Below are 17,913 nucleotides of genomic sequence, written 5' to 3' on the forward strand. Positions count from 1 at the left end.
CCCCCTGCTCAAAGCAGAACCAATCCCCAATTTTTGCCCCAGCTCCCTAAATGGACCCCTCCAGGATTGAGCTCACACTCCTGGGTTTAGCAGGCCAATGCTCAACCAGTGAGCTATCCCTCCGCCCCTGCAGACAGAGCAGATTGGAAAGTACCATTGCTTTCTGTTGCCACTTTGAAAACCAAAAGCTCTTATTTGGGCTTCAGTTCTCCTCTGACTGAGGCCAGGGGTGCTGTGGAGGTGGCCTCATGAACATTTAAGGAAACTTTCCTAGGAGCCTTAACTCAGGCTCTAGCTTCACACATGCAGATCAGCAAGTTTAATAAACTCATTTGCAGACATCTTTTTGAAATGCCCAGCCATAATATTATAGCAAGCATCAAACTGATTCCTGCTTTAATTCACTAAAGCATAGTTTGCGCTATCTGCTCTACGTATGCAGGGGAGGCTGCTTCTCTAAGTTTTAGCCACCTATTTCCCCCATATTTCAGCTCCAGCTGTACGTAGCAAAGGTGGGACCAGCTGCTTTTATTCAACTGAATTGTTGTTCCTCATTTGAAGACTGCTTACTTGGGATTTTAATTTATATTATTTCCCTTACATGTTCATTAAGATACGCATTAGCCTTCAACTGCACATGCTCATCAAAGGTTCCTGAATCCATTCCAGATGAAGATGGCACTGTTTCAAATGGTAATGACATTTATGCTAAATTTCATATAATTTTCTTACCTTCTTAGGTCTAGCACACTATGAATGCTGAACTTTCAAAAAGCTATTGTGCTTGATTTGATGACTTCCTTAATTCTATGCCTTTCTGAAACATTTGGTATTGTTTTCTCAAAACACAATTATTTCCTTTGTCTGCTTTTCCTTGATGAGTTATAACTGATGTCCATGGTAGTTCTGCAGCATAATGCAGCACTTCAGGCGTTCCAGGTCAAATTCTGATCTTGATTACACTAGTAAAAAGCCAAATCAACCACAGTAAATTACTTCATCTATAGGCTTGTAAATCCTGCAACAAGAATACATACCACATGCCCTTCTCCAGGATAAGTCTAATGAAACTTCCTAAAGGTGTGACAACACAAGAAATGCTACAGCAGCACAGCTGCTGCAGTGGTGCCATCGTGTAGACACCTACTACAGCAATGGAAGGAGTTCTTGTGTCAATAGTAAATCCACTTCTCAGAGGCAGTAAGTAGGTAGCTCTTGGTCTCTGCTTGATCAGGGCTTTGTTCTCCTTCAGCACCTCATACTGAGGTTCTGGCTGCACTTCTTCTCACACCTCCTGATTTTACACACTGCAGCTGTGGCCCTTTGGAGTTGCAAGATCTCTTTGTCAACCCCCTGCTGGCCAAGATAGCCCTCCATCACACTAGGAGGAGGAAAGCTGGGGAGCAGGCATGTTCTGTGACTGTGGGGTCTATTTCTGGTCCCTTATCCCAGTGGTTCTCAACCTTTCCAGACTACTATACCCCTTTCAGGAGTCTGATGCGTCGTGTACCCCCAAGTTTCACTTCACTTAAAAATTACTTACTTACAAAATCAGAACTAAAAAAAATGTCTCAGCATGCTATTACTGAAAAATTGCTTTTCTCATTTTTACCATACAATTATAAAATAAATTGGGGTGTAAATATTGTACGTACTTTTCAGTGTATAGCATATAGAGCAGTATAAACAAGTCATAAAATTTTACTTTGTATTGACTTCACTAGTGCTTTTTACGTAGCCTGTTGTAAAACTAGGCAATCTAGATGGTTGATGGAACCCTGGAAAGACCTCTGTGTACCTGCAGAGTTGTACCACTGGCAGGGGTTCTTTGCTCTGTGTCCTCCTCTGGATCCCTGATTTTCAAGCTTTGACATCACTTCTGTTCCTGTTTTTCATTTGTTGTCCCCCGTTTTCAGTTGCAGCATGGGTCCAATGGCTGCCCCACTTTGGTTGGGGACGGGGGGAGGAGAGCTAGACATGTCTGTTCCATTACCCACAAATAGTAACATGGCTTAGGTCAACTTCAGGTGTGAAATTTTTCACAGCCCTGAGCAATGTAGTTAAACCAACCTAATTTTGTAGAATAGATCAGCTCTGAGTTCATTCTAATGAGTCATTCTGTTGATGCTTGGATGGTAAGTGGAAGAAAATGCACATATGTCATAACTACTATTTATATAGACTAAAGACTGAGATTTCTATTGTGCTTTTCCATTGAAAAGGGTGGTCAAACAATAACCCTTCTGCATAAGATTCCACTGTGGATCAGTCTATTGAATACTTTCAATGTTTAATTTGTAATGAAAGAGGTGCCAGAGCTCAACCAATTGTTTTACATTCCTAACTGATGCAGCAAGCCCAGAGGTACCAGGGCTATGAACTGTCAAACCCAAGGGTGTCAAAAATCAGCCGAGGCAAAAATTAAGCACTGGACACAGTACTCAAAGTGAAATAGCAGTGAGATTTCTGTCCACGTAGACAATAGGAGCTCTCAGGGCCGAGACAAGATATACTTGTAATTCGTGAGGAATGTAGTTGACTTAGTCTCGGTTTCCATCAATGAAGGAGGGATCCGCTGTCTTTGTTTGCACTTTTCACATTTTAATCATCAGTCCTAAATCTGCATGAGATTGCTTATGGTTTCAGGCATCCTTAGCCCAGAAAGCAGGTGAGCCACAAGAGAAGAGACAAATCTATCAATGCAAATACCTAATTTGGAACAGCTGAATGGGAACTAAGAATTTTTCCATCTCTCCTTTCTCCAAACACACGTTCAGAGCCTGTCAAGGTGAAACCATGAAAATGTGAAGATCATGCATTAAAAACAAACATGCACATTACTGAATATGCCTCTTCCAGCAAACTAATGTTGAATTCATAACTCTTGCAGAGCTTTTCTAATAGCTTTAAGCAATAAACCTTTGATAATTAGATGTCTTCCCTATTGGAAGTAGTAAGATTAATCAGTGTTTACACACAGAAAATTAATTAGGCCTTATCTTTACAAAAATTGAGTTTGTGAAAGGGACATTCCTTATTGAACATCACACAGTTATGGCAGAACCCAAAAGCCATGACCAAGTGTGAGGATAAGTGCTCCTTCAGGGGTAGCTTTTTTGGTGTGGGTTTGTTTTGTTTTTAAAGTCCTCAGTGTCATGAGTTATGGATAAATCAGCCAAGAAGTGATAGAACAGACTCTTCATCCGCACACCCCAGTATTCTCCATCTCACTAGCAATGCAGAGAAATACTCCTCCCTTCATTTTTTCTCTTCTCATTTACCCCACATCTCTCAAGGATCTACATTGTGGCTGACTGAAGAGGCTGAACAAGCCTCTGTTCTGAGCTGTCCACCTCACTCCCTACTCAGCTATGAAATGGATGTGAAGTGGGGTGAGGCTCTCCCAGTTGGGAAAAGGAGCATTAGCTTGAAGGTCCCACAAGAGGAGAATCTGCATTTATGTTTATGCAGCTTTTCATGTCTAATTGCTTTTCCTCTGGAACCCTAACTGATCATCAGCAAGATTTCCAGCAGCAAAATAGGCTATTCCCACCTAACCATTCCATCCTTTCCCCTCCTTCAACAAGTCACTGAAAGATGGGGAGACAGAAGGTTCCTTGCGAATGTGTATCACCATTTATTTTAGTTTAAGAGTCAGGAACTGAACAGAGGACACTGTCAGCGAAAAACAAAACAAACAACTTTTTTTTTTTACAGGCTTAATTTTAAAACACTGCGGTTTCAAATCCTTTTTAAAAAGGAAATTCAAGTATCTTAAGCAGGGGGCAGTAATACAAAAATGTTTTTTGTTGGTTTTTTAGTTTTTTTTTTTTAAAAAAATTCTACATTTCCTGCACCCTTTTTGCTTTGGTAAGGCCAAGCCATGGATACAAACTGGTACGCAACATAAAAATGACCCCCACCCCAAATTACAGGTTCCAAGAATAAAAGGATCCACTCTCCGGAGACGAAGTGTCACGGCTCAGAACTGTCACTTAGCATACTATGTCTCCGGCTTTAAAAGAATTTATTTATTTATTTTAAGTCACTGAAGTCCTGGCATTCCCAAACACCTCCTTGGTAGCAGCTGTTTCAACATGTTCTATCATAAGGCTTTTCAAAAATACCAGAGCATCAAGATTTTCTCTATTCAACACAAAGAAAAGGGACATCTCAAAGAACTTAAAATCCGTATGTCAAAAATTTTTTAAATTATTATTCTTGTGTCAGCTAACACCAATTAAAAAACAAATATGCGAATATGTATAATATAAAAATACGATCCCAAGATTAACACTTTGTTGCAGGCACAATTATCTCACAGAATATGTTCTCCTGGGGCAGGGGAAGGACTATTTTCACTGTGGAGTTTTGTTTTTGTTTGCATTACAAAGAAAAAAGAAAGACAGCAGTGCAGGTTTTGGGGGATAAAGGGGAGGGAAAAATGTTATTTTAGCAGCAAAGTGTCCAAGGTTCTAACCACAATCAAATTAATGAATATCTGGCTGTAAAAAATAAAGTTGAAGGGATGCTGCCCTGATCCATTCATTTTTGCTAAAATAATTCAGCTGTAAAACCCCCAAATTGTGACATATTCAAGGACTTTGTTTTGTAACATTAGAAACTTCCTAATTTGTCCTCCACACTATTGACCATTGTTACGACTTAAATATATGTACAAGAATTAAGCTGCTTTTCTTCTCGTCCACATGCTTCTGGTCATTATTACAAGTCAGTGGTGGTGGGCACCCTGAACGTTAATTCCGTCTTCAGCTTCCAATGGATTATATGCACCATCATCACTGCATCAGTCCATGCCCTGCTCTTCTCATTGGCCTTGGCGTGCACTGCAAGGGAGTTTTTAATGATCAGTGTTCTGCTTGTCTCTCATCCAGGCTTGGATTTGCTCTTTCAGTTCTGGCACTTGGAATGAAGAGAGAAAAAAATTTAAATAGTTAATGTGAAATTTGCGAAGTTATAGAAACATTAAACTGAGAAACCACTATAGGACAAATAGTGCTGTCCTTTGGTTAGGACAGAGAATGAAGAGGGAACCCCAGAGCTGTATTTTCTGCACTGATAATGAATTTGTCATGCAGCTTCAGGCAAATCACTTAATCTCTCTCTGCCTCACTTTATCTATCTACGAAGTGAAAATAATATTTACCTACCATTATAAGATGCATTAGCCTAAATGGTGGGAGCTCTGGACTCATTCAGATAAAGAAGGGAAAAATACAAAGACTGACCGCAAAGAATAAAACAGACATTTTCTGAGAGACACGGGGCCAAAGCTGAGAGTGGGGAGGGCAGAACTGGACTGCTGTTCTATCCAGGCTATGACACTACCCTACAGAAGTCTGAGACATACCCGTACAACCCTCCATCAATAAAAGGCAGAGCTACCTGGTTCTAGCATATTTTCTGTCAGTGGCTGCCGATTGAAGGGGTCAGTGGAGGAGTTCAGCAGGTGTCGCAGGATGATTGATCTGTCCATGATCGTTCCAGACGGCAGCCTCACAGGATCGGTCATAAGAGTGTCCATGAGTGGATCTGAAGAGACAGATGAAGCTTATGAAATTAAATTAAAGAAACGGAAAAAAATAAGTGATTTCCTGATGCCTCACAGCGCAGAAGTGACCTGGAGAATCTCTCTGGATCATTGAGGACCAGATACATTATTGAAGTGACACGGTACCCCAAAGGGAGAAAAAGCAGCGTTCTTAGGTGTCTCCTGCCAACAGATCCAGAATTGGAGTGAAGGCACCATCAGATTAGATCTCATATAGGTGGGCAACTGCTGCTGGAAATGGGGAATTGCTGGGATGAAGGCTGCCCTAGAATGCAGAGCTGGCCATTCATGTAAACTTCGGAAGGAGAACAAAGTGTAAAGTGCGAGCATTTCACTATGCTCTCAGAGATCTTGTACTGTTTTATGACCCATGTTTGCAAAGCTGGTCTAAGCACATGGCTAGGTATGAATAAGTCCCTGAACAACTTTGCTCTCTTCACTCAAACCTGAACGGTTTTCACTGAATTGGTGGAAGATTCAGGACTACAGAGAACAGTAGGCTGTTTCCATTAGAAATCACAGGTCTAAATTATACATATCATATATACTTTAAGCAACTGCACTCCCCCCAAAAAGTTATTTAAAAAAATCAACCTGCCTCTGAATTCATCTGGCGCATCACTATAATCGATTTCTGCACGGGCATTCTTGGCAACAATTTCCTCCACTTTCTCTGCCAGTAGTTTGAATTTTTCTATTGCTATCGTGGACTTGATTCCAGCCTTCCTCATCTTTGAAATAACCTCCTCAAATAGCTCTTTGCTGTAGGACCTCTGCAAACAAGCAGCATAAGGAGAAAATGTGAACTACTGACAACTTTGCTCAGTTACAGCATCTTTCATCTAACGATCTTAAAACACTTCATAAAAATAAACTAATTAAGCCTTAACACGAATGTGAGGTAGACAAGAGGTATATAGGAGTCACTTCACTGAGCACTGAAATGTAGCCACCTCTGGGATGGAGTGCAGCTTCTGGACCACTGTGTATCTATGTAGGATAGGAAATGAAGAGTACTGTATCCAATTAGAGTTGTAGAGGAGTTTATGGAGGCCAAACTTAATTGTCAGAGTTGGTGTTTACTCAGAATCCCTGGTTTACCACCCTTACTTTTGTGACACATACTATGAACACAAGTGGTATATTTTCTATTTCATCTAAAAGGATGGCAGCTTCAGCTACACAGGCTTTCAGAGGGAAGAGTGTCATCGACTGAATCACCACTACTCTCACCCAATCATTTCTTTTAGGTATTCTTCCAATAATGGATTCATCCCAACCCTGATTTGCTTGTGAGATGATCATGGCACAAGGTGATGCAGTAAGGAGGAACAGCAGTGTGCCCAAATCTCCCACCCTGCCTTGCAACAGTGGGATAACTTAACTGATTAGAATAGAGTCATCTTTTTCCACAAGGCACAATACAAACAGAAATGAATTCGCACATGTTGGTGGAAACATCACCTATAGTTTGGCTTTTCTGAATTATTAACTGCTATAATTATTGTCAAGGGTTGTTACATGCCATGCAAGTGTTGGGATGTGGGAATCAGTATGACACTGGAGAAATCTAGAAAACAAGGATGAAAGCACAGAATATCTAGCCCACCCACCAGCATGATACTGGTAATCAGGTGCACTGGGAAAAAAAAAATCAGATTCACCAGCTAAAAATGGGCATGCAGTTGCTATAAGGGATAGGCTGATGATCTGTTTATCTGTGACACAGTGGAAGACAATTCTGGGAAGAGATAGAAGAGGAATGATCCTTAAAAATCCTGCTGCAAAAATTAGCAAGAAGTCTCAGTGAAGGAGTTGGTACCTGCTGGGAGCCTGCCAGTTCGATGCACCATGCAGCACACTGCTTCTAGAACTGCGCAGCTACACCTGCCACAGGCAGAACGCATACTTTACAGCTTCAACTGACTTATGCATCAGTTTAATCAAAAACTAAGAATAAAGCTATATACAAGAACTTTTGCAAACTGCTCATGTTCTGGAGACTATAAAGCCACCTACATGTAACTTCAGAGTGCTGGGCTTTGAAATAAGCCTTTTAAAATTTATTTTCATAGTTTTAAAAGCCCTCTTTTAACAAACACCTATTTAAACTACGCAGTATGAGACCGAGTTAAGCAACAAACACGATTTAACATACTGGGTTTTACGAGATTCTGTTTTCTTTGGGAATTTGTTCTAAACACAGTGGTAATTCTCTACTCTGTATTACAGATCTCACTGAAACATTGTATTCAATGCTCAGGACACAGTGTGCCCACCCAAACTCCATGCCAACCTGGAGAGGAGAACATAACTATGGAACTGTGCCTGGGGGCTGGCGAAGCTCTTTAAATTTCTTCTACATGCTAGGATTGCAAATCAAGAGACCCAACAAAATGCTTTAGAACATCTCTGCTACATACAGGTGACCTTTTAGAACATACTTTTTACCCAATCGCTATTTCAGCATCATGTGTTTTCTTGGATTTTCCTTCCTGTTATTGCCAAGACGCTAGTCACTCCCCCACTTTTTTTTTTTTTTAAATGAGAAGCCACTTTGTGTTATCCAACATTAACTCATCTGTACTAATTACAACTCAAATGCATAGCAGCAAGGTGGTGACAAACTAAAATAAAGCATATTGGTGCAGGAACTGGAATAGTGTTAAAGGGACACTGTCAATTTAGAAGTTATAGATAGCTAACAAAAGGCATCTTTTTACCTACATTACTGACACCATGTGAGATCATCAGAATGGAAAAAGCTTAAAAATCCAATTTACTTTTCTCCATTTATACTGTTAGTTTCCTGTATTTCTCAGCCTAGTCGGGGGGGCGGGGGGGAGAGAAATCAATCAAGCCACTTCCACAGTTCTGCTGCTTGGAGGAGCACACTCAAAGGGGAATATTTACTTATTTTAAAACCATTTCCATCAGAATTCTAAGCAGCCCTAGAAACATTTCTATTGGTCTTTGGATTCTGAAAAGCTTGGCTTTGTACAAAACAAAACCCTGGACCAACATTTGTCCTTTCAACTCTCAGACAACAGGACAAGGAACCAAGGTTACAGATGAGCCATAGTTTACCTATATGATCGATCACACACACAACGCTATTTATAAACATAGAAGTGTCACTCTAATGATTACTGTTGGAAGGAACTATGTTCTAGAGGAATGAGCCTAGATTTGTGAGAAGAGGCCCTTCGATCACAATCCCAGTTCTGCCAGAGACCATCTGTGTGGTCATGACCTCAGGCATGATTAGAATCACTCTTGTGCCTTGGTTTCCCCTCTAAAGTGGGGACAATACTACTATTACTCCTACCTCACATAGGAGGCTAAGCAGCTAAAAGTTAATGTTTGTAAAATGCTCTGCATATGTAAAGTGCTACATATATTCTATGAACGACTATGTATTATTTATATAGCACTATAGGTTTGCAAATCACTTTATAAACGTATCTATCTCAAAGGAGAAAAGAGTGCCCATGCAGAGATTAATCACGGAAAGTAAATTGAAGGAGATTGGTTGGCAGTGCACAGGTAGTGGGCAAGCTCTTCCAGGAGTAATTCTGGAAAGCTCTGCCAGTTCTGTTTACCCACACCACCACCACACCCACCTCTTTTTCTGGAGCTCACCTGGTCGTCAGCAATTGCTTTAGCAAAGCGAGCACAATCTAACTGCAGGTAAATATCAGTCAGTTGGTCCAAGAGCTTCTTTGGTTCAAACCCATATTTTTCAGGGTTTTCAACTTTCAGGTCACGGCACTTGGGGCCGCACAATTGCTGAAGGTTAAAGTTCAGCATAGCAGCCAATCGTGGACCAAGTTCCTAGAAGGTCAAAATAAAGTACAAATGAAAACGAGGAGGCACTGGGGAAGGGACACCACCTTAAGGCCCACATGCATCTGGCTCAGGAATTCGAGACTATGATTTCTCTTCAGGAAGACTGCCACCGGTTTCATAAGTTTCACACGGTGAGCCTTTCCTGACTGCTATTTCTCCAAGCAGTTATACTTATATCCAAACTCAAGTATTCATCATATGAAGTAGAAAACCATGCAACTTTTAGTGAACATCTGCTCAAAAATACACATTTAAAAAAAAAGTGTTGGTAATATAATTCCAGGTGGTGTTTCTGCTGGTGACAAGATGAAAACATCACATGCCTACATCCCTCTTCAGAGTGCTACAATCCTGGTGACTTTTCTCAGGCCAGAAGGACAGAAACTGTCTCCACAAACGTAAATCCTAGAATGCCCTTCCTACCATCCAATCTTGGCATCATTGTAACAGGCTTGTTATAATCCCAACACAGAGGGAATCTATGACATGTCTAAAAGCAGCATTAACATCTCAGGGACTAAGGAAATGCATTTTATAGCACCAAATCATTGCTACCAATAATACATATGCTTAGAATTAGATTTCAGTGCACTGTGGATAACATTACAGCTTATCTCCAGGATTTTATCCAGTAAAGAAAAAGAGCCAACCCACATATTAAAGAAGCTAGAAACCAGCCAGGCAATGAGGAACACTAGAGCAGAACAGTTTATACTTACAGGTCTGAGGAAAGGCTTTTGAACCTGCTTGGTAAGGATATGGAACATATCAACAGTTTCTGTTGCCAGGGCAAGATATGAGCGAGAGACACGCTCATCCTGAGCAAGCTGAGACTGCCGAGCCTGTTGCTGGTCCTAGAAAATAAACATGCCACAATTACAAGTCCTTATAACTCCCTACTCAATAGCTAAACAGACATGATCTAATATCCTTTTGGCAGGGAGCAGAGTGACAGACTGTGGTTCAAGTTGTATTAAGAAGCTGCTCCTTTATTTAAGGTACAGCTCCCCTTCAGTAGCATGTCCTAGACAAAAGTCTGGTGTGGTGGAGGGGTGTAAAAGTGGATAGTATCAAGGCTGTAAAGTGCTGTATCACTCAAAAAAAAGGACTGTACAAATGATATTGTGGTGGGGTCCCATGTTTAGCGAGTCTCACTGATTCCATATCCAATTTGCTCAACGTACAATTAAAAGGGTGGGTTAGGTTTCTCCCCCATCCCAAATACCAGCACTGCAGAGTCAATGTTGGAGCTGAGAGTCAGCTGGGTTCTTTCTGGCTTGTTCATTAACACAGGTAATAAAGTTTCTAAAATTGGGACAATTCTTTAGATGTACCAATACACTCCTTCACCTAGTAATGGCTCTGCCATGCTAACAGTAGTAAACTGTTATAAAGGCTTCAGAAGAGCAAACCTGATTCTGACTGAACACATGAAGCAGAAGCTGTGAAGGTGATTTTTTAGAGAGTCATTTTGCTGACCCAGAACTTCACTTTGAATCTTTTTTCTTAATTACTTTTATGGGGAAGACATAAGGGCTCTCAGATCCACACATCTTTGAAAGGTAAATCACAGAAAGTCATGTGGATGAGTTATTGCACAACTTTCAGCTCTGAACGATTAGCAGCAAGCTCCTACAGGACTGTCAGGTGTTGAGGTCATGCTGTTTGACACTTGAAAGGTAAAGTTCCTCTAGATTTGAAACATGACTCATGACATATATGTCACAACCTATTAATGATCTCCGAATCTTCTATTAAAACTACTTGACAAAAAAGTGCTGGAGAATACATTACAGTGAACTATTCTGCCCTAGCTGGGGGCTGGACTGGAGGACAAATAGAACTGTTCCAACTCTAATTCCATACAAGTTGTATGGAAGAATGTTATTTACAATCATACACTCAGTCAGTCTGACTTCAATTATCAACATGGAATATAGACATTCCTCATATAGGGAGTTCCACTAGGTGACAACAACAAATGTGAGAACGACACTAAGTAATTGAAGTCCAGAAGGAAAGTTAGATCTAAAGTGAGGAACAGTTGGACCTTTGAGACCTTCATCAGGCAGGGAGCTATCCCCCCACCTGCCAAGGGCTAGATCAGCCTCTGCTGATCCAAAACCCTGAGAGAGAGTTCTAAATGCTAATTCCATACAGGGTGCTGTGTTGGAGCCACTTCTAGATTGAAACAAAGACAAAGTAGTTTTAATCAATACAAATGTTATGAAAATAGCACAAGAGATGACCAGGAAATGGTCTTAATTTCCAGACCCATCAGCTTTTACACTATCCTTATATTTACATACTAAAGCAGCCCTCTTTACAGTCCCTTTGTATAGCATTATTCATATTTTACAGTTATTGCTGCAATATGAAAAGAAGACAGTGTTGCTGACTACAGCCAAGTGCAGTTGTCAGTTTAATATTTGGTAAATCTTTTATCAGGGGATTATATCCTGCACTTGTCAATGGACTGGACGCTAATCTAAAAGGTCGTTTCTCTCTCTAACTTTTAACACACTATAGTAATTTGTATTCTTCCCACTGTGACAAACATCACAGACAACATGTCTACAACTAGATAATCCACTGCAACTATAAAATGGAACTTCAATCTTCTCCTTCACACATACACATGCAGCCACCTAAGCACCAAAGATTACAACCATGCAGAATATTTCCACCACTATATGGTAAGTGAATCCCAGGACAACTGCATACAGTCATTTACTATCCTAGTAAATTTTAAGTTTATCCAAGACTATTTAAGAAGAGAATAATCCAGCTGCCTACTTTACATTGGACTTTAATGCTCTATTTTTTGGCAACACTGTTTGTACTGTAAGGATTATCCACTTCCAAGATTTGCACTCATGTGCTCTATCTGAGCCATCTGTCCACATTCTTGTTGTGTGAAAGTTTTAGGGTAACTAACGCTGATCTGTATCAAAAAGAGGAAGTAACGCTGCAGGGAAAATACAGACTTTAGAACATTCTTATCTGAAAGGAACTCTGCAAAATGGATCTTCCCTTTCTATGTATTTTTTTTATTTCAGATTTTTTAAATCAATAACCTCAGTATAAAAATATCTGACATTGGTGGGTGAATGCATACAAATATTGTATAATGACATTGAATCCTGAAATTTATTCTCTTTCTTTCCATCCCAAAGTCTGCTTTGAGCTCAATACATTAGGAGAAAAAAAGCTCTTAGCTGGAACAGTTCTTTGAAGTGAATTCAGCTGGTGGGCATCTTCTAGAACTTCCTTTGAAAAAGTATTAAAGGCCTCAATTTCTCCATTTAGTATTTTAAATACACAATCTCTTAAAAGTCTTATATACCCTCCCCCCTAATGTAGCTCTGCAGCCTGGATTCTCTTTCAGGACGCAGTGCCCAAAGTGACCCTGACCATGGTAGCAGCAAGCAATGCTATCTCCAAGGGCAGCTCTGCAAGAGCAGCTCTTTGGAGCTACCCTTAGCCAAAGAAATCCTAGCATACAAAAGGAAGGGGTACTGTGGGGGGAGGAAAAAAAAACAAACACATGCTCACCCTAGGCAGCAGGTCCCACTGTTCTTTGTTCTTCATCTCCTCTTGAACTTCATGGATCCGTTTTAGGGACTCCAGACTCTCGTCCAGCAAGAAAGTGGTGTCGTTTATCAGCATGTTGATATAGCGAACAAACTGCTTCCCAGAGCTGGAAAACATTAAAATGCCTTTATCGCTGCACAGTACAACAGGAGCATTCAATCCAGAACACGTCCCTCAGTCTGGAGCACTAGCAACATTCCTTCTTCATACCACAGTTTGAATAACTAATTCCCCCACTCCACAGGCCAGATGAACCAGAGTCCAGAGGCACCCTACATTCCTCTGTGTTTAGAATGGCTATAGTGGAAAGGCCTAATCATGTAAACTGGGACTGATCAAACGAGGTATCCTTCCCCTTCCTGACAGTAATAGCAAAGTAAGAGCAAGAGAGAGCCTAAACAAGAATAAAGCAGGAGGGGGGAAAATCCATCTTCAATGGACAAAGCAGGTCTTGTTGGCCAGTGACAGAAACATTGTCAAATATCTAGGAACTCACAAGAGAGGCCCAAATAAACATCACCAGGGTCTGGAAATGGAATCTGGGACAGACCAGCAGCAGGAATAAAAGGATGAAAGGGATAATCCCTGTCTCTGCACATTTGGACTACAACACGATGACAGACATTAACAACTGGAAACGAAGTATGCTCAGAAAAATACACAGTGGTTCCCAACTGGGATCACCACCATGAGCTCAGGAAAACACTCAGAAGAAGCATAAGGTAGCAGCTAAGAAAGACTAAAAGAAAAGCATTTTCCACAGTATTTGTGGCATAACATGACCAACGCATGGGGAGAGTGCAGAAGATGTGCCCTCCAACATGACAGAGAAGCAAGCATTATGCAGATCATCATAGGGAGGCACATTTGAAAATATATACTGGGGGGAAGTTTTCCTCTTGCACTTACGGGTCTTGTACATTTTTTTCATGTTCTGAAGCTAAATATCTTTGAGTAGTCTGGCTCTTCGGCTACATATTCTAGTTGGAGGGATCAGCCTCAGTTCCTTACTCCAGTGGTCTCCACAATTCAGAAATCCAAGGCAAGTGTCTAAGCAGTTATCTCTGGCATTTACAACATTTTACTCACTTGAACTCTTCCATGAAGGTGCCGTGATGAGCTATGTTCTGCCAAAGGCTTTTGAAAATGGTGCTGATATGGTAGCGGATTGTAAATTTGTCATAGAACTCGCTGGTGGCTCCAGTGTGCTCAACATCTGAGAAGAAAATAGAAGACCCCAGTATTAAAACTAGAACCCCATCATCAAAATTTCCCTCCAGTATGCTGTGCCGATTACTAGGAACCTATGTACCACACTTCCCACCCCCTCAATCTAATAGGTCAGGTACAGCTGAAAGCTGCAAAAAAATAAATCATACATTTGTAAAACTCCAATTTGGTCCCCATTTTAAAGGGGCATCCTTCACTTAATTTCTCAGAATCAACCTTCCTTTCAAAGGAAAGCAAGTTTCATGATGCAGCGTTTTTGGAGAAGAATACCTACATACTACTTTTATTCCATGTTTTAAAAAACCCACATTGTTTGGGCTCTCCAATGTGTTAGATGGTAAAGACAAATAATTGAAGTAAATATAGAGACCCATAAAAAAAAACTCAATTACTGAATACAAAAAAAAAAAAAAAAAAAAAACCTACCTCAACATTATGTTGAATATTTAAATCACCCTGCCCCCGTCCCAAAATCAGTAAATTGAGTTGTTTCTACATCAACTGTAGATCCCTTTCAAATGTATAGTAATCTGATTTAAGAATATCCATGTCTCTCAGGGTTTAATATTTCTGCTCATCACCACAGCATCTGGCCACTTTCCATGTAAAATCAATAGCAATAATGAAATCTCTAGTGTACCTCCTGGGGTGTATGGTTCTTCTCCCTTTTTGGCATACTGCTTTTGGTTTTGATTTTTTTAGATTTTATTAATTTACTTGGGGGCTTTTTTGTTTGATTGGTTGATGTTTTTCAGGGAAAAATAATATGGTTATTAGTGGGTAAAAATATGCGCAGTGTAGTCGATAAATGCTTACTAGAGAGAGAACTTTGAACTGCGTGGAGATTATACTATACACTTATTCTGCTGTAGTGACCATCCCAGAGTAAGTAGCACTGTACAAAAGTTAAGGTCACATTAACATACAACAGAATAGGGCAGAAGGATGTAACCAATTAATGATATTAAGCAAGAAAAAAACTGAAAAAAAGGAGAAGCCAGAACACTCAAATGAATTAATTTTTGTGCATTTAAAGTATCAGCATATTGTATTAGTGTAGGCTTTTTCTTTGTTTTTTTTTTTTTTTTTTTTAGGAAAAGAAAAATAGCATGTGTGTAGGACTATATAATTCCTTTGCTACCCTATTCAATTCAACCTTTATATGTTCTATGACTCTGTGCTCCACAGTGCAATAAAGCTGGCAGATCATGGTAGATTTGAAGCTGAGATAGCTAAAAGGCCACTTAGACTCACTGGATCCCTGGGATGTATGTTTGAAAAGCAAAAGGGAGCTAGGAGAGATGGGACATCAGAGGGGATTGAAGGGGACTGATGACATCCCAGAGTCAGAGCCCACAAGGGCTGTCCAAGGTTTATGTGGCTATCAGGGTACTTACAAGCTCATGCACAACAAAATTTCAGCTCCAAGCGCCCCCTCCCACTCCCCAAACATGGAAAAAAACAAACAAACAAAACAAAACAAAAAAACCTTTCCTGCCTTGGAATTAAAGTGCCACTGCAGCACTGCTAGTGTCCAGCTACAATAAAGCAGCACAAAGACTGTCAGAAAGCAATATAACAAGGCGTCATCTAAAGATGTTCCAAAGGACTGCCCTTGATTTTTTTTTTTTTTTTTTAATAAAGAGCCTAAGCCGACTGACAGAACCTCTTGCCTTACAACGCTTTCATCCCTCACTGTGTTGATCAATACCCTGCAAACACAACATCTTACCTGTATAAAACTTCATCAGCGAGGGAACTAACAATTTAGTGGAGAGAGGATGATTCTCAATCATTTCAAAGAACTTCTGTGTCCGTGGCTGAACAGCTGGGTTTGTCATGAACATAACCTCCACCAGCTTTGCTACCAGATATGGGTTTCGGATGTAGTTCTGGTTGCACAGCATCACAACAAGGAACATCACAATGTCCTGAGTGCAGGGCTCATAAAGCACCTGAGGAGAGTATCTGAAGAGAGGTAAGAGGAGGGAAAAAAAAAAGCAAAACCTGTAAAGGATTCAACTACATACTTGTCTCAGGCAACTCAGGTCAGACTACCTGTTAGCCCTAGCAAAAGCATAAGTCATTATGGAAACTAAATTCTGATTAAGTTATGTTAGGCGCTCTTGCTAATAATAGTTTCCTGGGACCACCTCTGAAGCACAGCCACAATCAGTTGTTGCATTTCATATGGCGTCAACACTACTTTCAAGTGCCACTTTAATGCTACCTCCTCGGCATGCAGGGACAACTGCTGCCTCTTTTTGAAGCACTGTGAGAAAGACAGGGGCTGGACATGGGGTTGAAGAAGGAAAATGACTGAGATCTCTTGAATTCTATGAACACCAGTGGACCCACAAATCTGAGGCAACAACCATATTCAGCTTTAATGAGGTAAATCTTAAAAGTTAATGTGATTCTGGCAAATCTACAAATTAAAGTGCATTTGTTTATTAGAGTGTCATTTCTTATCTTTAATACTGCTCTAGAGATGGTGAATACCTCAGACCTTATTAAGATATCAAAGAGAAATTGCCTTTTTAACATGTGGTACTACATTCAATTTATAATAGTCTAGGAAACCATTTCCCATTCTGGAGGGCAGAGTCACTGGTGAGCCCCCTACAGACTATTCTAAGAGAGACATGGGCAGCAAAGGAGATTGGGGCAGACCTAGAGTAAGGCAATCTCCTTTGCAAAAACGCTCCTGTGCCTGTGGGTAAAGCAGAAATTGGCTCTTTGAAAGCCATGTCCACAGCCCCATTCCTCTTTCTGCAATGACTCCGAAGGCAGTCAGTCAGCAACAAAAGCAGCTAATACGTGGAGGGCTGCATGCAACTGCAACAGCCCACTGCCACAAGCTTCTCTTCTTGGCTCTCATGGTGCACAGCTTTGTGCAACAGGAAACCAGCGTAGCCGTATGGAGTCTCCAACAGATGCTTAGTCCATCTGCCCAGGCAGCATGCAGCCTTCTAGTGAGCTGGAAAGAGGGACAGAAACTCACAAAAGCAAGAAAAAAAATCGAGAAATGAAAGACAATTAGATAAAAAGCCCCAAGAAGTAGGAAAAGACCAGAGAGAGGGGGAAAAAAGCACAGCTAAAGCAAACCCTTGATCTACCCTCTCAGACATGCATGCAGCGGGGCCTGCAAGGTCTAAGCAACTGATATTCACCAGTTTGCTTCCCCTCACTCTTCTTTTTCTGCCTTTTTCCCCTCCAGAGAATCACTGATCACTGAACATTTTCTTATTAGTCCCTCCCTTTCCGCTAGAACTGACTTAGCTCAGAGTTCTGACTGGTTTTCAGTTGTAGAGAGGGGAGTCCACAGACAATTACAAGGACACCATCTGTGATGTGGGAAGCATAATAGTTTGCCTCAAAACATGACTTTACTTACTGTACAATAAAAAATAAAAATTCAGCAACATCTTCCACATAAAACTCGGGCAGTGCTGCAAACATCTTCGGGACATCAGGATTTAAAGGCAGTATTATGCTGTGGAATAGAAAAGACAATGACAGGGTTAAAAGGAGGACAGCAGAATATCAGGGTTAAATAATATCTTCTGCACTCTCCTACATAATTGCCAAATGGCCCTTTACAAATATCCTCATAAATATTTGAAGTTTTAAAATTCAAATCTCAGCACTTCCGATTAGCAAAACAT

The 17,913-nt window shown here is 40.6% G+C and overlaps 1 protein-coding gene across 1 annotated transcript in view; it reads right to left on the reverse strand.

Moving 5' to 3' along the window:
* Window positions 1-3,613: 3,613 nt before the first annotated feature.
* The window catches only part of UBE4B (ubiquitination factor E4B), a gene marked incomplete at its 5' end in the record, with an annotated part of 54,886 nt that continues 40,586 nt past the window's right edge, over window positions 3,614-17,913 (reverse strand). Inside the window, 9 exons of the mRNA XM_043499808.1 lie at window positions 3,614-4,923; window positions 5,407-5,553; window positions 6,171-6,345; window positions 9,215-9,406; window positions 10,141-10,275; window positions 12,977-13,121; window positions 14,105-14,231; window positions 15,978-16,213; window positions 17,643-17,741. Coding sequence (XP_043355743.1) covers window positions 4,862-4,923; window positions 5,407-5,553; window positions 6,171-6,345; window positions 9,215-9,406; window positions 10,141-10,275; window positions 12,977-13,121; window positions 14,105-14,231; window positions 15,978-16,213; window positions 17,643-17,741 — 1,318 coding nt within the window. The remainder of the gene's footprint in view (window positions 4,924-5,406; window positions 5,554-6,170; window positions 6,346-9,214; window positions 9,407-10,140; window positions 10,276-12,976; window positions 13,122-14,104; window positions 14,232-15,977; window positions 16,214-17,642; window positions 17,742-17,913) is intronic.

Source organism: Dermochelys coriacea, chromosome 18, assembly GCF_009764565.3.
Source record: "Dermochelys coriacea isolate rDerCor1 chromosome 18, rDerCor1.pri.v4, whole genome shotgun sequence".
Taxonomy (NCBI): domain Eukaryota; kingdom Metazoa; phylum Chordata; order Testudines; family Dermochelyidae; genus Dermochelys; species Dermochelys coriacea.